Source organism: Trichomycterus rosablanca, chromosome 8 (assembly GCF_030014385.1).
Source record: "Trichomycterus rosablanca isolate fTriRos1 chromosome 8, fTriRos1.hap1, whole genome shotgun sequence".
NCBI classification, from domain to species: Eukaryota; Metazoa; Chordata; class Actinopteri; order Siluriformes; family Trichomycteridae; genus Trichomycterus; species Trichomycterus rosablanca.
In genome coordinates this window covers 38166641-38190119 of record NC_085995.1, presented here as the reverse complement: position 1 = coordinate 38190119, position 23479 = coordinate 38166641, and the positions used below count along the sequence as shown (strand labels likewise).

The 23479-nt window shown below is 41.6% G+C and overlaps 1 protein-coding gene across 1 annotated transcript in view; it reads right to left on the bottom strand.

The window, feature by feature from the left end:
• tcirg1b (T cell immune regulator 1, ATPase H+ transporting V0 subunit a3b) overlaps nucleotides 1-23479 on the bottom strand; it is a 34762-nt gene extending 11283 nt beyond the window's left edge. Inside the window, exons 1-8 of the mRNA XM_063000863.1 lie at nucleotides 23401-23479; nucleotides 17102-17221; nucleotides 12991-13069; nucleotides 11045-11196; nucleotides 10862-10957; nucleotides 8511-8699; nucleotides 8317-8399; nucleotides 7-100 (exon numbers count right to left, since the gene is read on the bottom strand). Of these exons, the coding sequence (XP_062856933.1) occupies nucleotides 7-100; nucleotides 8317-8399; nucleotides 8511-8699; nucleotides 10862-10957; nucleotides 11045-11196; nucleotides 12991-13069; nucleotides 17102-17218 (810 nt within the window). The 5' untranslated portion in view covers nucleotides 17219-17221; nucleotides 23401-23479. The remainder of the gene's footprint in view (nucleotides 1-6; nucleotides 101-8316; nucleotides 8400-8510; nucleotides 8700-10861; nucleotides 10958-11044; nucleotides 11197-12990; nucleotides 13070-17101; nucleotides 17222-23400) is intronic.

The following is a 23479-nucleotide window of genomic DNA, read 5'->3' as shown; positions in this document are numbered from 1 at the left end:
ACTCACGGACTTCATGTCCTCGATTCTGGTCCTGAGTCCGGTCAGCACTTCCTCTCTTTCTGCCTGACTCTCCGAATATGGAAACGTCTGTGTGTGGAAACTGTGTGGAGATTTGGACAGAAAATGTTACTAGAGGAACTATTATAAAACTATGGCGTGTCTAAAACTAATGACCTTGTGCTAACCTAATTCAATTATTCAGGAAAAATTATTTCTAATTTTCAAGTATTTTAAGTCATACTAAGCCATACTTTCACATACTAAGGCCACTTTCTAATTTTCTAGTATTTTAAGTCACAAGTCATTCACAAGTCATTCAAATGCAGTGGAGATAAAAAAAAAACTGTACAATAAATACATTTCTAATCTAAGAAACATTTCTTATCTAAAGAAATTGAGGGAAACAGGACCCAAGACAAGTGTAGTACCAGTACATGGTACCAAGTAAATTATAAGTGAACAGCAGAGATATTAAGAAGTAAGGTGCAAAACTGTAATATTATGCAAACTCCAATATTGTGCATCTTTGCAGTAGTTGTATGTATTGGAGTTGTCAGAGTCCAGGGAGCAAGACTGTGCTGGTTGTGTGTGTGACTGTATGTGTGTGCACAAGTGAGTTTTTGTGTGTGTTAGTGTATGCATGTATGTGTATGTGCAAGTGTGTGTTTGTGAGTGTATGTTATTGTGTATATGTGCATGTAAGTTTGTATTAGTGTACAAGTGTGTGTATGTACATATGAATGTATATATGTGCGAGTAATGATGTGTCACATGTATGCATGTGAGTTTGAGTGTTAGTTTATGTATGCGTGTGCGTGTACTTGTGTCAGTGTGTATGTAATTGTGTGTGTCAGAGTGTATATGTGTGTGTGTGTGTGTGTGTGTGTGTGAGAGAGAGCATGTACAGTACCAGTCAAAAGTTTGGACACACCTTCTCTTCAGTGGTTTTTCTTGATTATTTTTATTTTCTACATTGTAGGTTAATACTGAAGACATCCAAACTATGAAGGAACACATATGGAATTATGTAGTGAACAAAGAAATGTTAAACGAACCAGAATATGTTTTATATTTTACCAACTCTACCTCTGCACAGCACAACTGATGGTCTCAAACACATTAAAAAAGCAAGACATTTCAGAAATTAACTCTAGACAAGGCACAAACATTAATTGAAAACCATTCCAGGCGGCACCTCATGAAGCTGATAGAGAAAATGCCAAAAAGTGTGCAAAGCTGTAATCAAAGCAAAAGATGGCTACTTTAAAGAATATAAAATATAAAACATATTCTGGTTTGTTTAACACTTTTTTGTTTACTACATAATTCCATACGTGTTCCTTCATAGTTTGGATGTCTTCCATCTGATTTTCACCTTTTTGGACGCTCAAAGAAGCTTTAAGGGGAAGAAGATTTTCATGTGATGATGATGTGAAAGCAGTGCTGCATCAGTGGCTACGAGCTCAACCACAAACATTTTTTGCTGACGGCATTAAAAAGTTGGTACGCCGCTCAGGTGGCACACTAGAGCTGGCACTTCGAACTCGTCGGTTCGAAACTCAGCTCTGCTATCCAGCAGGCTGGGTGGCTACATGAACGACGATTGGCTTGTTGTTCATACAGGGTGAGAAGCCGGATAGGGACCTCATAACTGATGCAATTACAACCTCTGCTGGCTGATTGATGGCGCTGCACAAAGTTGAGGAATAATGTGGACAGGGTGTGACTCTCCGTACACAAAGCTGATACGCATATGAACTCGCCTCGTACAGGTGTGGGAGGGGGGTGTCTCGCTGTATGTGTATGCATGTATGTGTATGTGCAAGTGTGTGTTTGTGAGTGTATGTTATTGTGTATATGTGCATGTAAGTTTGTATTAGTGTACAAGTGTGTGTATGTACATATGAATGTATATACAGTATGTGCGAGTAATGATGTGTCACATGTATGCATGTGAGTTTGAGTGTTAGTTTATGTATGCGTGTGCGTGTACTTGTGTCAGTGTGTATGTAATTGTGTGTGTCAGAGTGTATATGTGTGTGTGTGTGTGAGAGCATGTACAGTACCAGTCAAAAGTTTGGACACACCTTCTCTTCAGTGGTTTTTCTTGATTATTTTTATTTTCTACATTGTAGGTTAATACTGAAGACATCCAAACTATGAAGGAACACATATGGAATTATGTAGTGAACAAAGAAATGTTAAACGAACCAGAATATGTTTTATATTTTACCAACTCTACCTCTGCACAGCACAACTGATGGTCTCAAACACATTAAAAAAGCAAGACATTTCAGAAATTAACTCTAGACAAGGCACAAACATTAATTGAAAACCTTTCCAGGCGGCACCTCATGAAGCTGATTGAGAAAATGCCAAAAAGTGTGCAAAGCTGTAATCAAAGCAAAAGATGGCTACTTTAAAGAATATAAAATATAAAACATATTCTGGTTTGTTTAACACTTTTTTGTTTACTACATAATTCCATACGTGTTCCTTCATAGTTTGGATGTCTTCATTATTAATCTACAATGTTGAAAATAAAATAAAAAATCAAGAAAAACCACAGGAATGAGAACGTGTGTCCAAACTTTTGACTGGTACTGTATGTTATGAGTGTATACAGTGTATCACAAAAGTGAGTACACCCCTCACATTTCTGCAAATATTTCATTATATCTTTTCATGGGACAACACTATAGACATGAAACTTGGATATAACTTAGAGTAGTCAGTGTACAACTTGTATAGCAGTGTAGATTTACTGTCTTCTGAAAATAACTCAACACACAGCCATTAATGTCTAAATAGCTGGCAACATAAGTGAGTACACCCCACAGTGAACATGTCCAAATTGTGCCCAAATGTGTCGTTGTCCCTCCCTGGTGTCATGTGTCAAGGTCCCAGGTGTAAATGGGGAGCAGGGCTGTTAAATTTGGTGTTTTGGGTACAATTCTCTCATACTGGCCACTGGATATTCAACATGGCACCTCATGGCAAAGAACTCTCTGAGGATGTGAGAAATAGAATTGTTGCTCTCCACAAAGATGGCCTGGGCTATAAGAAGATTGCTAACACCCTGAAACTGAGCTACAGCATGGTGGCCAAGGTCATACAGCGGTTTTCCAGGACAGGTTCCACTCGGAACAGGCTTCGCCAGGGTCGACCAAAGAAGTTGAGTCCACGTGTTCGGCGTCATATCCAGAGGTTGGCTTTAAAAAATAGACACATGAGTGCTGCCAGCATTGCTGCAGAGGTTGAAGACGTGGGAGGTCAGCCTGTCAGTGCTCAGACCATACGCCGCACACTGCATCAACTCGGTCTGCATGGTCGTCATCCCAGAAGGAAGCTGACGCACAAGAAAGCCAGCAAACAGTTTGCTGAAGACAAGCAGTCCAAGAACATGGATTACTGGAATGCCCTGTGGTCTGACGAGACCAAGATAAACTTGTTTGGCTCAGATGGTGTCCAGCATGTGTGGCGGCGCCCTGGTGAGAAGTACCAAGACAACTGTATCTTGCCTACAGTCAAGCATGGTGGTGGTAGCATCATGGTCTTGGGCTGCATGAGTGTTGCTGGCACTGGGGAGCTGCAGTTCATTGAGGGAAACATGAATTCCAACATGTACTGTGACATTCTGAAACAGAGCATGATCCCCTCCCTTCGAAAACTGGGCCTCATGGCAGTTTTCCAACAGGATAACGACCCCAAACACAACCTCCAAGATGACAACTGCCTTGCTGAGGAAGCTGAAGGTAAAGGTGATGGACTAAACCCAATTGAGCACCTGTGGCGCATCCTCAAGTGGAAGGTGGAGGAGTTCAAGGTGTCTAACATCCACCAGCTCCGTGATGTCATCATGGAGGAGTGGAAGAGGATTCCAGTAGCAACCTGTGCAGCTCTGGTGAATTCCATGCCCAGGAGGGTTAAGGCAGTGCTGGATAATAATGGTGGTCACACAAAATATTGACACTTTGGGCACAATTTGGACATGTTCACTGTGGGGTGTACTCACTTATGTTGCCAGCCATTTAGACATTAATGGCTGTGTGTTGAATTATTTTCAGAAGACAGTAAATCTACACTGCTATACAAGCTGTACACTGACTACTCTAAGTTATATCCAAGTTTCATGTCTATAGTGTTGTCCCATGAAAAGATATAATGAAATATTTGCAGAAATGTGAGGGGTGTACTTACTTTTGTGATACACTGTATATGTGTAAGCTTAACTGTGTGCGTCAGAGTCTAGATGTGTGTGTATATGTGTGGGTGTGAGTGAGTTTGAGTGTTAGTTTATGTACAGTATGTGTGTTTGCGTACAATGTGGGTGTATAAATGTATATATGTGTAAGCATTATTGTGCATGTCAGAGTCTAGGTGTATGTGTGTGAGTTTAAGTCTTAGTTTATGTACAGTGTATCACAAAAGTGAGTACACCCCTCACATTTCTGCAAATATTTCATTATATCTTTTCATGGGACAACACTATAGACATGAAACTTGGATATAACTTAGAGTAGTCAGTGTACAGCTTGTATAGCAGTGTAGATTTACTGTCTTCTGAAAATAACTCAACACACAGCCATTAATGTCTAAATAGCTGGCAACATAAGTGAGTACACCCCACAGTGAACATGTCCAAATTGTGCCCAAATGTGTCGTTGTCCCTCCCTGGTGTCATGTGTCAAGGTCCCAGGTGTAAATGGGGAGCAGGGCTGTTAAATTTGGTGTTTTGGGTACAATTCTCTCATACTGGCCACTGGATATTCAACATGGCACCTCATGGCAAAGAACTCTCTGAGGATGTGAGAAATAGAATTGTTGCTCTCCACAAAGATGGCCTGGGCTATAAGAAGATTGCTAACACCCTGAAACTGAGCTACAGCATGGTGGCCAAGGTCATACAGCGGTTTTCCAGGACAGGTTCCACTCGGAACAGGCTTCGCCAGGGTCGACCAAAGAAGTTGAGTCCACGTGTTCGGCGTCATATCCAGAGGTTGGCTTTAAAAAATAGACACATGAGTGCTGCCAGCATTGCTGCAGAGGTTGAAGACGTGGGAGGTCAGCCTGTCAGTGCTCAGACCATACGCCGCACACTGCATCAACTCGGTCTGCATAGTCGTCATCCCAGAAGGAAGCTGACGCACAAGAAAGCCCGCAAACAGTTTGCTGAAGACAAGCAGTCCAAGAACATGGATTACTGGAATGCCCTGTGGTCTGACGAGACCAAGATAAACTTGTTTGGCTCAGATGGTGTCCAGCATGTGTGGCGGCGCCCTGGTGAGAAGTACCAAGACAACTGTATCTTGCCTACAGTCAAGCATGGTGGTGGTAGCATCATGGTCTTGGGCTGCATGAGTGTTGCTGGCACTGAGGAGCTGCAGTTCATTGAGGGAAACATGAATTCCAACATGTACTGTGACATTCTGAAACAGAGCATGATCCCCTCCCTTCGAAAACTGGGCCTCATGGCAGTTTTCCAACAGGATAACGACCCCAAACACAACCTCCAAGATGACAACTGCCTTGCTGAGGAAGCTGAAGGTAAAGGTGATGGACTAAACCCAATTGAGCACCTGTGGCGCATCCTCAAGTGGAAGGTGGAGGAGTTCAAGGTGTCTAACATCCACCAGCTCCGTGATGTCATCATGGAGGAGTGGAAGAGGATTCCAGTAGCAACCTGTGCAGCTCTGGTGAATTCCATGCCCAGGAGGGTTAAGGCAGTGCTGGATAATAATGGTGGTCACACAAAATATTGACACTTTGGGCACAATTTGGACATGTTCACTGTGGGGTGTACTCACTTATGTTGCCAGCCATTTAGACATTAATGGCTGTGTGTTGAGTTATTTTCAGAAGACAGTAAATCTACACTGCTATACAAGTTGTACACTGACTACTCTAAGTTATATCCAAGTTTTATTTCTATAGTGTTGTCCCATGAAAAGATATAATAAAATATTTGCAGAAATGTGAGGGGTGTACTCACTTTTGTGATACACTGTATGTGTGCGTGTGAGCATGCGTGTGTGTATGAGTGTATATATGTGTAAGCGTAATGGTGTGTCAGAGTCTAGCTGTGTGTGTGTGCGTGTGTGTATGAGTGTATATATGTGAAAGCATAATTGTGTGTGTCAGAGTCTAGCTGTGTGTGTATGTACAGTATGTATGTATGTATGTATGTATGTGTGTGTGGGTGTGAGAGTGTGTGTGTGTATGAGTGTATATATGTGTAAGCGTAATGGTGTGTCAGTCTAGCTGTGTGTGTGTGTGTGTGTGTGTGTGTGTGTGTGTGTGTGTATGAGTGTATATATGTGAAAGCATAATTGTGTGTGTCAGAGTCTAGCTGTGTGTGTATGTACAGTATGTATGTATGTATGTGTGTGTGTGTGGGTGTGAGAGTGTGTGTGTGTATATACAGGTCCTTCTCAAAAAATTAGCATATTGTGATAAAGTTCATTATTTTCCATAATGTAATGATAAAAATTAAACTTTCATATATTTTAGATTCATTGCACACCAACTGAAATATTTCAGGTCTTTTATTGTTTTAATACTGATGATTTTGGCATACAGCTCGTGAAAACCCAAAATTCCTATCTCAAAAAATTAGCATATCATGAAAAGGTTCTCTAAACGAGCTATTAACCTAATCATCTGAATCAACGAATTAACTCTAAACACCTGCAAAAGATTCCTGAGGCTTTTAAAAACTCCCAGCCTGGTTCATTACTCAAAACTGCAATCATGGGTAAGACTGCCGACCTGACTGCTGTCCAGAAGGCCATCATTGACACCCTCAAGCAAGAGGGTAAGACACAGAAAGAAATTTCTGAACGAATAGGCTGTTCCCAGAGTGCTGTATCAAGGCACCTCAGTGGGAAGTCTGTGGGAAGGAAAAAGTGTGGCAGAAAACGCTGCACAACGAGAAGAGGTGACCGGACCCTGAGGAAAATTGTGGAGAAGGGCCGATTCCAGACCTTGGGGGACCTGCGGAAGCAGTGGACTGAGTCTGGAGTAGAAACATCCAGAGCCACCATGCACAGGCGTGTGCAGGAAATGGGCTACAGGTGCCGCATTCCCCAGGTCAAGCCACTTTTGAACCAGAAACAGCGGCAGAAGCGCCTGACCTGGGCTACAGAGAAGCAGCACTGGACTGTTGCTCAGTGGTCCAAAGTACTGTTTTCGGAAATCAAGGTGCCAGAGTCTGGAGGAAGACTGGGGAGAAGGAAATGCCAAAATGCCTGAAGTCCAGTGTCAAGTACCCACAGTCAGTGATGGTCTGGGGTGCCATGTCAGCTGCTGGTGTTGGTCCACTGTGTTTTATCAAGGGCAGGGTCAATGCAGCTAGCTATCAGGAGATTTTGGAGCACTTCATGCTTCCATCTGCTGAAAAGCTTTATGGAGATGAAGATTTCATTTTTCAGCACGACCTGGCACCTGCTCACAGTGCCAAAACCACTGGTGAATGGTTTACTGACCATGGTATTACTGTGCTCAATTGGCTTGCCAACTCTCCTGACCTGAACCCCATAGAGAATCTGTGGGATATTGTGAAGAGAAAGTTGAGAGACACAAGACCCAACACTCTGGATGAGCTTAAGGCCGCTATCGAAGCATCCTGGGCCTCCATAACACCTCAGCAGTGCCACAGGCTGATTGCCTCCATGCCACGCCGCATTGAAGCAGTCATTTCTGCAAAAGGATTCCCGACCAAGTATTGAGTGCATAACTGAACATAATTATTTGAAGGTTGACTTTTTTTGTATTAAAAACACTTTTCTTTTATTGGTCGGATGAAATATGCTAATTTTTTGAGATAGGAATTTTGGGTTTTCATGAGCTGTATGCCAAAATCATCAGTATTAAAACAATAAAAGACCTGAAATATTTCAGTTGGTGTGCAATGAATCTAAAATATATGAAAGTTTAATTTTTATCATTACATTATGGAAAATAATGAACTTTATCACAATATGCTAATTTTTTGAGAAGGACCTGTATGTGTAAGCGTAATGGTGTGTCAGTCTAGCTGTGTGTGTGTGTGTGTGTGTGTGTGTGTGTGTGTGTGTGTGTGTGTGTATGAGTGTATATATGTGAAAGCATAATTGTGTGTGTCAGAGTCTAGCTGTGTGTGTATGTACTGTATGTATGTATGTATGTGTGTGTGTGTGGGTGTGAGAGTGTGTGTGTGTATGAGTGTATATATGTGTAAGCGTAATGGTGTGTCAGAGTCTAGCTGTGTGTGTGTGTGTGTGTGTGTGTGTGTGTGTGTGTGTGTGTGTGTGTGTGTATATATGAAGTAAGACCCACCAGTCACAGATCTTCTTCACCTTCTGTCCGATCTGATCCCCCCAGTATGAGATGAGAAAAATGGTCCATTGCAGCATCTCACCCTGTAACAACCACACCAGTCCCACTCAATTTTACAACCACCCACAGATTCCTCTGGTCTTACCAGAATAAAGACTAGTTAGAGAACTGAGTAACACTCCGAGTGAACTTACACTGTCCGGGTGCTCAAGCTTCTCCTCCATCTCCCGAAAATCCACGATGATGTAGCCGCGACACGCCCGCCAAAGCAGCCTCTCGAAGGCCGGAACCTTCCAAGGGTGGACCACACCGGCCACAAAACTGAGTCTCGCGTCCTGCCTGTGCTCCACTAATCCGGCCGGCTCAAAAGAAGGGGGCAGCGCCTGTCTCACACACACACACACAATACATGAACGTGTGGATATAACATTCAACAAGTACAGTAGAGGTCAGAAGTTTACATACACCTCTAAGGGACAGCGTTAAACTGAGAGTGAAGCCTCAGAGAGTTCACACTGTTGATCTGAGACCCATCCTCAGTGTGCATCCTCAGCCAATCCAAATACAGATGTGAATTGTGTAAGGATGCATTTTTCAGACAGTCTAAAGACAGTGTAGGGGTCTCCACAGTGGATTATTTTGGTCCATATACCTTATCTGGTGCAGTTTTTATGCCGAATGCCCCTCCTGACACAACTCTCCTTATTTTTATCCAGGCTTGGGACAGGCACTGAGAGCGCACTATTTTATTATGTTATTTATTACATTATTTTTATATCTATTATATTATTTAAATACTATAATTGTACAAAAATAGTAGAATGGCAGCGCTCCTTCTCCAGATGAGTTTATAAACATTCCTGACACATGCACACTGAGGGTGGGTCTCAGATCAAAAGTGTGAACTCTTGTGAGTAGGCTTCACTCATACACACGACATAGCCAATCACGTCTGTATAGACAGTGGTGGGATGGTGTATTTTAATCCAGTGCCATACTGTCCAGTGCTATACACAAATGATAATAAATCTAAAACATTTAAAGGCTTTTTAAAAATAAAATTATGATATTTGCCGTCTAATCATTTTCTTCACTTAAGAAAAGTGCCACAATGGGCCGCTCTGCCATCCGTCTGGGCTGGGCGGCCACATTAAACAACTATTGGCTGTTGTTCACAAGGTGGATAAGCCGGACCAGGGTTCCTGGTGCCATCACAACCTCTGCTGGCTGATTTATGGCGCCTGCGCAGAGTCAAGGAATAATGCTGATCGGCTGATCCACATATGAACTCGCCTCGTGCAGGTGAAAAGATGCAGTCGGCTACTGAGCACGTGTCGAAGTGTCACAATGTGCAGCTACCGTGGTTAAACCCCCTAGTGTGGCACTACTAGGGCTGTCGCGCTAACCGCAATTTTGAAATATCGCGGTATAGACCAGCCAACCGCAGGGCATGCCAAGCGGTGTTCAAGTTTTTTCTCTCTTTCTTCTATTTTTTTTTGTTTATATTGTTGCAGGGTCCATCTTGTTTTACGCTTACATTCGGGCGTAATAAATGTTAAATGAATTCATAATGAAAATGAGCTAGGAGCGTCATTTTCCCGCAACCTGTTCTCATGCGTTGCTGCTGAGTGTCAGGCTTTGTGTTTTAAAATGTAAACAATCGCAACAGGAATTATAGGCAAGTTTATTAATGATTAAATTGAGTTCACACTCAATAAATACTTGTAATTTAGACTATATTCAAACAGCCTTGGTGAACTAAAACACTTAATGAGGGTTAATATGGCATTGCAGCCTGCAAATATTCTCTTTCTGGTCTTGCTGGAATGATTTAAATGTATTTTTTCGTTGAATAAAAATGTATTGAAACGAATAATAACTTGAAATGTAGTATATATTGTTATGTTAATTATACCTAATAAATAGATAGTTTGTCGCATTGTAAAGTCGCATGCAGGTACAGTACACGTGTATTAGTGTAACGAGCCCCATCAGAGAGAGTTTTAGTACCGAGGGGAACATCGCTACCCCACTCAGATTCTCTCTAAACCACATCAGATGAACGTGTTGGTTCTTCTAGCGCGCATAATAACGCAGGTTTAAACTCTTACAGACTTTATTATATTTCTTTTTTACCATATTTTGATTAGATGTGTATTTACAATATTTAGCCTAAACACTTTTTTTTTTTCGTTTCACACTGTATATCTAGCCTAGGAGCAAAATTTAAACCTTTTTTTTAATAGAGAAAAGACGCGCATCCCTGCTCTGTTCTGTATTTAACATTAAACACGCATTTCATTGGTCTTAAAGCCGTCTCATCTTTGTCATTATAAAGCAATAATATACCGAATCATAGCCTAACAATAAAGCTTGTTTATATAGCTCTAAAATGCAGATTAATTAAGTAATTTTCAAAAACCAAAAAAAATGGCGATATTACCGCGTACCGCGATATTGAGACAGGTTGAATACTACTGCTAATAATCAGAAGCTTTTTTTGCTTTTGCTATTAAAATGAGTTGATTAGAAAGTACTAGTGAACCTGTGAGGCCGTAAGAAAGTGCATCTCAGTGAGAACTCCTCTGTACTGACACAGCTGATTCAGCTGAGTTCGGATACTGTCTCTGTTCCTGGAAACCTGAAACAGGAAAGCATACACGTCCATAAAAAAGAGAAATGAAGCTGGTTTAACATGTGCAGTTTGTTAATATGTGCTGTATCTTACCTCCCTGAGCTCACTGGCTAAGCGCTCACTCTCCTCCTCTATGCTGAGCAGTTCTCGAGGTTGTGGGGCCGGAGGACTGAGCATGGGGTCCACTAGAGAGGCCTGCCGCAGTGACGGAGACAGCGAGCGCGAAATCTCCTGCTCCAGAAACGCTGAGTGCATCAGACAGATGAGGAAACAGGGAGGAAAGTTAGCTAGCAATCAAAGTGCTTGAATACAGATATAGTGGTACCTTGTAACTCAACGTCCCCTAAACTCAAAATCTTTGAAACTCAACGCCCTTCATCAAGAAATTTGTACCCTTAAACTCAATGTGTTCAGTTTGTTTTTTAAAAATGCATTTATTTAATTTCAAATTAACAATGAACAGTCGCTTTGTTCAGCGCTCGGCTTGAGCGGTGCGATAAAACGTCATCAAAGTGTGAATATGTCTTCAGATTTCAGATTTACTCTGAAAGCTCCACATGTATCTGTGTTTATCTGGATTTTCCTCCCTGCTTCACTTTTAAACGTGTTACAGCTCGAGGTTTTGAGAAATTGTGAGAATCAGCTTTTTATTTCAGTGTTTGTATATTATATTTGTGTTATTTTCAAGTGTCAAAAACAATCCCAATTATTTCAAATAAGCCTAAAATATATGCAGCTCCACGGGACCATGGACGCATTAACAGGTTTCCCAAACGTCCTTATTGGAAAAAATACCTTGAAACTCAGTCTTTTAAACATAACGCCACTCCCAGAACCAACTGACACTGAATATTAATTGTGATACAGTTGTATTCTGTTTGTTTTTATAACGCAATGTTATCACATTCGTGATATTCACGGCAGGAATCTGTGTTTTATGCTACTTTTATTAATCGTGTATTATATATACACAAGGCATCTTCAAAAAGTTTCCGCACTCTTATATTTAGGTTATAAACGGTGAGGGTGTAGTAGGAGGAGGAGTAATCGGTCGTGTCTGAGAGACGCTTATAGTCCAGATTTAGCTCCATCTGATTTTCACCTTTTTGGATGCTCAAAGAAGCTTTAAGGGGAAGAAGATTTTCATGTGATGATGATGTGAAAGCAGCGCTGCATCAGTGGCTACGAGCTCAACCACAAACATTTTTTGCTGACGGCATTAAAAAGTTGGTACGCCGCTCAGGTGGCACACTAGAGCTGGCACTTCGAACTCGTCGGTTCGAAACTCAGCTCTGCTATCCAGCAGGCTGGGTGGCTACATGAACGACGATTGGCTTGTTGTTCATACAGGGTGAGAAGCCGGATAGGGACCTCATAACTGATGCAATTACGACCTCTGCTGGCTGATTGATGGCGCTGCACAAAGTCGAGGAATAATGTGGACAGGGTGTGACTCTCCGTACACAAAGCTGATACGCATATGAACTCGCCTCGTACAGGTGTGGGAGGGGGGTGTCTCGCTCAGTCTCACAAATAGATTGGGAGGAAAAAATTATGTAGTCTTTGTCTTTGTATTCATTCAGGATGTGTTTTATGGTAATTGGTGTCTGACATTCTTCACAAAGTCAGGGATCTTCTTCTAGTATTAACTGTTGGTGTGTCAATCTGGAAGGGCCTATTCTACATCTAGTGTAGATAACTTGATCCGGCATTGGGTGAATCTGGTGTAGTTTATTGTTTGTGCGTTTCATTCAAGTTGCCATTTATTTTTAATGTAGTCGTATGTAAGGGGTTTGATATCCGTTGGGGATTTTTTGTAGAGTTCTTCCTCTTGCCAACTGGTCAGCATTTTCATTTCCCGATATTCCGCAATGCCCAGATATCCAGCCTAGTCTAATATTAAACCTTTCGTCCGTGAGTCCTTTATGGTGCTCTGATACAGTCGTATTCGAAGCACAAGCAGAAACTTTCACCCGGCACAGCAGCCTCTAAACCTATAGTGACGTAAAGCTCGAGTTGGGGTCAATAAGCACGCTCACCAAAATTCTTCTCAAGCTCCTCACATCTCCTCACTTCATTGACAAATTTCCTCTGAAAGGCGTTCACATTGGGGTTCAGCTGAAATACAACAAGAGGAAAAAGTCACCATAGATTTGCGGCAGGCAAAAACAGTTTCAGGTGTTTGGTCAGGTCAGGGAGTGATGTTGGAACGAGAAAATCTGGCTCACAGCTGAGGTTCAAACTAGGGCTGGGTGATATTGCAAAAAAAAAAAATTATTTAATATTTAATATTTTCAAATTTATCTCGATTCCGAATTTTTTTTTTTTGCTTGTTCTTGTATAATGCAATTGAAAAAAGACTCAAATTTCTTTTTTTTTTTTTCATTTCAATTTAAAAGACTGCAGAAGTGCAAAAATAGTAACAGCACCACCGATAATTATCCTTTCAGGGAACTCAAACTTTATAACAATAACAATATAACAATAATTCATAATAATGAAAACAAAACAGACATCTTAATTAGCTATATCCTTTATAAGAATAGGTCACAAACAACTCACTTTAAATAATGTGCAGCATACTGTGTGCAGAGCCTGTACTGTGCTGTTTCCACCAATTAAGTGAGTCTGTATCAGTATCTACACTGGGGGACATTGAGTAAGCCGCCAGTCAGTCAGTCAGTCATTTTGTCCTTGTGATTGGGGGGTGGATGGACGGGGCACATTCTGCTTCTAACAATATGGACTACAATTCCCATGCGCACATGGACTCTCACGTGACTATCACAAGTCCCCGGTCAGCCAATCCTGATTGCGCTCAGGGTTTTGATTTAATTCAGAGTTTTGATTCAGTTCAGCTGTGTTCAGTTCCATGTGCATCTTATTTAAACACTTCTGTTTGAGTCTCGTTGTGAAGTTTTGCCGATCGTGTTTGCATGCCTTATTACCGTGTATGACTCTTGTTGTCTTCTGTTTACTGTTTTTGCTGTTTTGGTTTTCGCTGCCTGTCTGTTTATCCTCTGGTTTTGGACTTTGCCTGATTTTGTACACTGTTTTTGCCCTTTTTGATATTAAACTTTCCTTGATTTATATTCCGCGAGTGTCTGGTCAGTTTCTGCCTCGTGACATGTTAGTATTTTAATTAAAACTAACAATGAAAACGTTCATTCGAATTACATTTACATTTTCTGCATTTAGCAGACGCGCTTATCCAGAGCGACTTACAGAAGTGCTTCCATAGTGAACATTTCATTTCTCAAGTTTAAGTAAACAGCAGTCAAAGAACACAAATCTGCTGAAACCTGTTAGAACCAAAGTGGTTTTTTGGGGGGTTTTTTTGGAAATGGAAAAAATTTTTTAGTAAATAAGTACAATTCAGCTTAAGTGTTTAGTAAAAAGGTGATGAAGGTTTTTAATCGTTTTTTAAAGACAGCAAGAGACTCAGATGTTCGGACAGACAGAGGAAGCTCGTTCCACCACTTGGGTGCTAGAACAGAGAAGAGCATTGATGCTTGTCTTCCTTTAGTCCTGGGTGGAGGCTCAAGTCGAGCGAGACTAGTGGCTCGGAGGTTGCGCGGTACAGAGCGGGGCTTGATTAGACCACGAAGGTAGCTTGGGGTCCATTTTTGGCTTTGTAGGCGAGCATCAGTGTTTTAAACTGAATGCGTGCAGCTACAGGAAGCCAGTGAAGAGAACGCAGCAGTGGCGTGATGTGGCAGCAGTGGGGGGATGTGGCAGTGTTTGAGCTGGTTAAAAACCAGACGGGCAGCTGCATTTTGAATGAGCTGTAAGGGTTTAATAGTGGACATGGGAGCTCCTGCCAGGAGGGAGTTGCAGTAGTCCAACCGTGAGATTACAAGTGACTGGACCAGAATCTGAGTAGCTTCCCTGGAGAGAAATGGCCGAATCTTCCTGATGTTGTACAGGAGGAACCGGCACAATCTTGTCGTGTTGGCTATATAAGGAGAGAAGGTCAGCTGGTTATCCAGGACAACACCAAGGCTTCGTACCTTATCAGATGGAATTAACCGAATTAATCGTGAAAAATCGCCCAGCCCTAGTTCAAACTCATTTCTAATGATTTCAATAAGACGAGGGTCTGTGAAGGCCACTGGAGATCCTTTACACTAAACACCTTAGGTCAAGTCCTGATGGACTATGTTTGTGCACAGTGGAACAGAAAAATGCCTTTAAAATAATACTACTTATAATATAGATGCAAGCTGCAATTACTGAGGTCCAAGCACAAATTAACCCAATTAGGCCCAATACAGTCCAGATTTGGCATGATGTCATTTGGTCCCAGTTGAAGAAAGTATAGTCGAGTTATTACACAAAACGTTGAAATATTATGCAAATTAGCTATGAATCTAAAAGGCGGAGCTATATGGTTCTTGAGGCTTTTTTTTAGGGCAAGTAAAGAGGCAAGTAATCAGGAGGGGAAATGATTTTGTCTCTAACAAGAAATCTTAACAAAAACAATAATGCTTGGACCCCTAATAATCTAGGGCAGATAGAACGACTTTATTATCATTCATACATACACTGATCAGCCATAACATTAAAACCACCTCCTTGTTTCTACACTCACTGTCCATTTTATCAGCTCCACTTACCATATAGGAGTACTTTGTAGTTCTACAATTACTGACTGTAATTTGTTTCTCTACATACCTTTTTTTCACCCTGCTTTCACCCTGTTCTTCAATGGTCAGGACCCCCACAGGACCACCACAGAGCAGGTATTATTTGGGTGGTGGATCATTCTCAGCACTGCTGTGACACTGACATCGTGGTGGTGTGTTAGTGTGTGTTGTGCTGGTGGAGTTTTTAAATACCGTGTCCACTCACTGTCCACTCTATTAGACACTCCTACCTAGTTGGTCCACCTTGTAGATGTAAAGTCAGAGACGATCGCTCATCTATTGCTGCTGTTTGAGTCGGTCATCTTCTAGACCTTCATCAGTGATCACAGGAGGTGAAGTGACAGTGAGGTGTTTAAAAACTCCAGCAGCGCTGCTGTGTCTGATCCACTCATACCAGCACAACACACACTAACACACCACCACCATGTCAGTGTCACTGCAGTGCTGAGAATTACCCACCACCCAAATAATACCTGCTCTGTGGTGGTCCTGTGGGGGTCCTGACCATTGAAGAACAGCATGAAAGGGGGTAACAAACCATGCAGAGAAACAGATGGACTACAGTCAGTAATTGTAGAACTACAAAGTGCTTCTATATAGTAAGTGGAGCTGATAAAATGAACAGTGAGTGTAGAAACAAGGAGGTGGTTCTAATGTTATGGCTGATCAGTGTATAAGAGTGGGAGCTGTTATATGCAAAAAGTAGGTGGGCGCATCGATGCCCATTGTTCTGGAATAGGTTGTCCAACAGTCTAATCATCTGGTATCGACATACTTTAGGCCATAGAGTTTAAGAGGTATCGGACACTCAACAAAATTTATGTACAAAGGGGTGCCCAGGTGGCGCAGCGGACTATTCCACTAGCACACCAGCGCTGGGATTCTGAACTCGCGGAGTTCGAACATCTGCTCTGCTACTGGTTGGCTGGGCACCACTAGTGGGCATAATTGGCAATGCCTGCAGCAGACAAAATTGGCCATTAAAGTCTGCCAGGTGGGAAAAAAGCGGACTGTAAGTGGGTGGGGTCTTTGACGCTGTGCAAGGACCCTGGTTCACAGCACGAGGCGCCTCTACAAGAAGTGGAGGAGCACGGAGATCAGTGTGTGACTCTCCACGTGTGAATTTACTAAAAGTGTGGGCGAATAAGAAGTCGGTGGACTGCGCACGCGTCAGAAGGAGCGTAAGGTCGGCAAAAATACCCTCCGCGGACACGACCGGAGTCTCCAGCAGCGGAAGACGAACTGACTAGGCTGAATTGGGAGAAAAAGGGGAAAAAACGCAAATAACAAAAATAAATAAATAAAAATGATGTACAAAGATGGTAAGTGGAAACTCTTGGTCATCATGTTCACCAAAGTTTTAACATCAAACTTAGTAGCCAGACTAAATTCCGACACACTCGTGACCAGCCAATCGCATTACGGGATCACGTCCAGCCTTGTGAGACCAGATATAACATGACACGGTGTATTAAGACTATGAAGAATAAACGCCGCCTCTTACATCTCTGAACTCGACGATACCCAGCTCTCCAAGTTCACTGACACAGTTATAGGCTGCACCCGACTGCAGGAAGAGCTGCACCAGGCAAACTTCCTCACTGCGGAATATGGAGCCCATCACCTGAGAGAGAGAGAGAGAGAGAGAGAGAGAGAGAGAGAGAGAGAGAGAGAGAGAATTACAGACATACTCTCACATGTCAGTTTGTCATGTTCTGTAAATAACATTACTGGAAGTGTGATGTGGAAATTCCAGCCGTGATTCAGTTCACCCTGTTCTCTCTCCCCCTCATGTGATGGTGAATTTACTAACCCGGTTACAAATCATACAGTCGCAAATTATGTGTCTGCACCAACTCCAGAGTTTCATTTAGTGGGTCGAGACCTAATACAGTTGGGGGTAAATACTGGGTCCGTTCAAAAGTACTGAAATCTATACAGTAATGTTACCTGGGAAGACGTCTAATGACCGTAACGCTGCACCAAGTTAAGATTTAATCAACTACTGTAAGCTGCTGCTACTGAGGCTAGTGTGACCTTCTATATATAAAGAACAAAAATGTGTATATACACCGATCAGGCATAACATTATGACCGTGATTCTACACTCCACTTACCATATAGGACTGTAGTCCATCTGTTTCTCTACATACTTTTTAACCTGCTTTCATGCTGTTCTTCAATGCTCAGGACCCCCACAGGACCACCACAGAGCAGGTATTATTTAGGTGGTGGATCATTCTCAGCACTGCAGTGACACTGACATGGTGGTGGTGTGTTAGTGTGTGTTGTGCTGGTATGAGTGGATCAGACACAGCAGCACTATTTTAAACACCTCACTGTCACTGCTGGACTGAGAATAGTCCACCAACCAAAAATATATACGGCCAACAGCGCCCCGTGGGCAGCGTCCTGTGACCACTGATGCAAGTCTAGAAGATGACCGACTCAAACAGCAGCAATAGATGAGCGATCGTCTCTGACTTTACATCTACCAGGTGGACCGACTAGGTAGGAGTGTCTAATAGAGTGGACAGTGAGTGGACACGGTATTTAAAAACTCCAGCAGCGCTGCTGTGTCTGATCCACTCATACCAGCACAACACACACTAACACACCACCCACCACCTAAATAATACCTGCTCTGTGGTGGTCCTGTGGGGGTCCTGACCATTGAAGAACAGGGTGAAAGCAGGTTAAAAAAGTATGTAGAGAAACAGATGGACTACAGTCAGTAATTGTAGAACTACAAAGTGCTTCTATATAGTAAGTGGAGCTGATAAAATGGACAGTGAGTGTAGAAACCAGGAGGTGGTTTTAATGTTATGGCTGGTTGATGTTGTTCTTTTATATTTGTATATATTTATTTTAAGAAATTATGGATGGTTTTAATTTTGGCTTGGATAGAGATTTTTGTCTTGCTAGGGATTGGCGTTCCTGCGAGTATTTAGTACATTCAGTCAGTGTGGGTTTAATAAAAAGAGGTATGTGTATTTGTGCTGTGTATTGATTATATTGTTGACTGGGACTGACTGAAAGGGACTGATAAATTGCCCATCTCTGAGATCAGAGTCTGAATTTCAGCTGTGCTGTCGACCGGTCATGCTCCTATTCAAACACTTCTATGTGTCTCTTCAGAGATGGTGAATAATGGAGATCAGTGCATGACTGAAGTTTGTGATACTGAATTCGCCTCAGGCAGGTGAAAAGAAGCGGTTGGCAACTGCAGACGTGTTGGAGGTTGTACGCCATGTCTGCCCTTTACCTAGTGGGTAGAGCTTTGGGCTATCAACCGGAAGATTGGCGGTTCAAATCCAGGCTCTGCTATGCAGCCACTGTTGGGTCCTTGAGCAAGGCCCTTAACCCTGTCTGCTCCAGGGGCGCTGTACGATGGCTGACCCTGCGCTCTGACCCCAGCTTCCAAACAAGCTGGGATATGCAAAGAGAGAAGTTCGTTGTACTGTACACCTGTATATGTATATATGACAAATAAAGTCTATCTTCTGTTTGGGCCATGTTCATGGCAGGAAAGGTTGTGATCTGTCTTTTATTTACTTACTCTGTTGACTTAGGGAAGTTGTGTCTGTTGTCTATGTATGTATGTGTTGCTTCAGTTTTGTTATTGACAGGAATTTTAGGAGTGTTGTTGCTTTTGTATTGGTAAATAATTCCTTTATTAATTTTGCTGGTAAGATCTGTTGTCTTTTATGGTCATAAATGATACAATCCAGCATTAAATATTTTATTGTAATCTGTGTCTGGCATGGTGCGCAATATGGGACAGCTTCGCCTTTTATCAGGTACATGTGTGTTAATCTAGTGTGTCCAGTACGGCATCTTGTGTACACTGTCTGGTCCCAACGGTTTTCAAGGTAGGTCTGCATTTTTTTCAGTGTGTTCCACTGTGTTCCAGTCGTTTTGCCATTTGTCCTTGATATATGAATTTATTATGAGTATGAGTTTATAGGTTTGATGTCCACTGGTGGGATCTGGTACGTTGTATTTTTTTTTATGCTGCCTGATCTGCTCTCTTATTGCCCAGGAGACGTGTTGGAGCGGTGTGTGTTAGATACTGGTGACATATCTGGGTAAATGGATACGACTAGTTTGGGAGAACAAGGGTAAAATGCATAAACAGAATACAAATGCATTTCTAACCTCCCAGTACCTAATTTTATAATTATGAATTTATTCATGAATCTGCAGCACAGCGTCACACTTTGTACATTGTTGAAATAATCAGATTTAGAGGGAAATTAGATTAGTTCTTCTTCCAAAGCATGAAGTGAATTACGTCTAGTTTCCCTGTCAGAAAATTTCCCATTCTATAGACACTGGTTCCACTGGTTTGACACACAGTACGCAGATTTAAAACCGCTTGAATCTTTACAGAAAGCAAAACTCCCTTCCTGTCTACAAGTCAAGATCTTTTAACTTTCAGTAAATCTGGACTTTTTAACTTCCACAATCAGGTTTCGTTTTCATGCTCAGGCTTGTACCAGGTGTCATACGAGCTCGTTTCTCGTTAACCAGAGCATCTGCGTAACCTCATTATTTAAAGCTGCTCTATGTAACCTAGATTTGAAGATCTTGCTGTCAGGTTGAACTAACGTAACTGACTGACTGACTGTATACGCACATGACTATCCATATACAGTGTATCACAAAAGTGAGTACACCCCTCACATTTCTGCAGATATTTAAGTATATCTTTTCATGGGACAACACTGACAAAATGACACTTTGACACAATGAAAAGTAGTCTGTGTGCAGCTTATATAACAGTGTAAATTTATTCTTCCCTCAAAATAACTCAATATACAGCCATTAATGTCTAAACCACCGGCAACAAAAGTGAGTACACCCCTTAGTGAAAGTTCCTGAAGTGTCAATATTTTGTGTGGCCACCATTATTTCCCAGAACTGCCTTAACTCTCCTGGGCATGGAGTTTACCAGAGCTTCACAGGTTGCCACTGGAATGCTTTTCCACTCCTCCATGACGACATCACGGAGCTGGTGGATATTCGAGACTTTGCGCTCCTCCACCTTCCGCTTGAGGATGCCCCAAAGATGTTCTATTGGGTTTAGGTCTGGAGACATGCTTGGCCAGTCCATCACCTTTACCCTCAGCCTCTTCAATAAAGCAGTGGTCGTCTTAGAGGTGTGTTTGGGGTCATTATCATGCTGGAACACTGCCCTGCGACCCAGTTTCCGGAGGGAGGGGATCATGCTCTGCTTCAGTATTTCACAGTACATATTGGAGTTCATGTGTCCCTCAATGAAATGTAACTCCCCAACACCTGCTGCACTCATGCAGCCCCAGACCATGGCATTCCCACCACCATGCTTGACTGTAGGCATGACACACTTATCTTTGTACTCCTCACCTGATTGCCGCCACACATGCTTGAGACCATCTGAACCAAACAAATGAATCTTGGTCTCATCAGACCATAGGACATGGTTCCAGTAATCAATGTCCTTTGTTGACATGTCTTCAGCAAACTGTTTGCGGGCTTTCTTGTGTAGAGACTTCAGAAGAGGCTTCCTTCTGGGGTGACAGCCATGCAGACCAATTTGATGTAGTGTGCGGCGTATGGTCTGAGCACTGACAGGCTGACCCCCCACCTTTTCAATCTCTGCAGCAATGCTGACAGCACTCCTGCGCCTATCTTTCAAAGACAGCAGTTGGATGTGACACTGAGCACGTGCACTCAGCTTCTTTGGACGACCAACTGAGTGTCTGTTCTGAGTGGACCCTGCTCTTTTAAAACGCTGGATGATCTTGGCCACTGTGCTGCAGCTCAGTTTCAGGGTGTTGGCAATCTTCTTGTAGCCTTGGCCATCTTCATGTAGCGCAACAATTCGTCTTTTAAGATCCTCAGAGAGTTCTTTGCCATGAGGTGCCATGTTGGAACTTTCAGTGACCAGTATGAGAGAGTGTGAGAGCTGTACTACTAAATTGAACACACCTGCTCCCTATGCACACCTGAGACCTAGTAACACTAACAAATCACATGACATTTTGGAGGGAAAATGACAAGCAGTGCTCAATTTGGACATTTAGGGGTGTAGTCTCTTAGGGGTGTACTCACTTTTGTTGCCGGTGGTTTAGACATTAATGGCTGTATATTGAGTTATTTTGAGGGAAGAATAAATTTACACTTTTATATAAGCTGCACACAGACTACTTTTCATTGTGTCAAAGTGTCATTTTGTCAGTGTTGTCCCATGAAAAGATATACTTAAATATCTGCAGAAATGTGAGGGGTGTACTCACTTTTGTGATACACTGTACCATCAGATCAATGCATGGAGGGGTGGGGAGAGTTACAGAACACCTGATGTTACACAACAGTTTCCCACAATGCATAGCTCTAAATATCTCCACACCACTACATGTTATGGACGGCAGCTTAAAGTTTATCTAGATTATTTTATCATTATAACTCAGAATTTAGAATTACATGAGACGCTACACATCTATATATTGGATATTGTAATTGTTATCATATTAAATATGTGATTATTTTATAGTAATAGTAGAAATCTCAAGATATAATCATTTTGGTTTAATAAGAAAGAGAAAAAGTAGAAGTGGAAGTGACCAACCAAACCACAAGAGCTATGGAGAGCATTTTAATTACAAGCTCTGATTGTGTTCACTTGTAAGTCATGTTTCAATACAATCTATCTCCTTTACCATTGTTTCTCATCATTCCTAATCATTATTTTTTTGTTTTAACTTCGCTTTATCCTGGTCAGGATTGCAGCGGGTCCGGATTTCCCTGGAATCACTGGGTGCAAGGTAGTAACACATCCCAAACAGGATGCCAATCTACACAGGGCCTCGTCATTCCCCCATATTCCCCTCAGACACAGTCATGTCTGTCTGTAGGTGGACGACGGCCAATAGCACCACTGGGGATTCGAACCCTGGAAATGTTACCACTACGCCACCTGAGCACCCTTTTTCTTTATAATCTTGCATAAAATGTAGATAAAGCAGCACAGCATATTATAAGTTATAATAAGTTATATTCACTTTTAAAGGATGTATACAGTTCAATTCAAATGTTTGGACAGTCTGGGTGCAACATACTATTTAAAATAACTTTTTTGCAATTGTTAATGCAAAGTTATTTTATTTTTGTTTAATTAGGGAAGGAATTATATTAAAGCACCTATAGTAAATCACAATTTCAATTGTGCGAGTAAAATAGTAAAATATATATACACACACAACACACACATACAGTATATACATATATACATATACATATATATATATATATATGTATATGTATATATATGTGTGTGTGTGTTGTGTGTGTATATATATATATATATAAGTGTGTGTTGCCCAGAAATGGACTTGCACCCTATTCAACAAGTGATTTAGGGTGGTGCAGCACACACCGCGACTCTTACCAGAAGTGAAATGAATAAATAAATGTATAGTATATGTTACATATTTAAAAAATAGTGGATTTACATTAAACATGTATATGAATCTACATAAATCAAAGTTGTCCAAACATTACCCCAAACTTTTATTAATTAAAGATAGCAATGTTTTAAAGAAATGTTTATGTTTTAAAAGGAATAAAGTAAAACAAATGTTCACTTTAGATGCATAAACTGTTAACAGTATAGAACATAACTACAGTAAGTATGTACTGCATGAACTATAACGTGTTTATACTGCATTATTCTCCACCCTGCAAGCTTCTACACATATTCTCCATGTGTTTACAACGTTTATAATAAATACGTGGTGTAAATAAGCAAAATAAACTCACCTCTTTAATAATAAATCAATATCAGCGCTGAAGTGTTCTTAAACACTTCCAGTAAAATTCCTCAGCAGTTTCCTTCTGT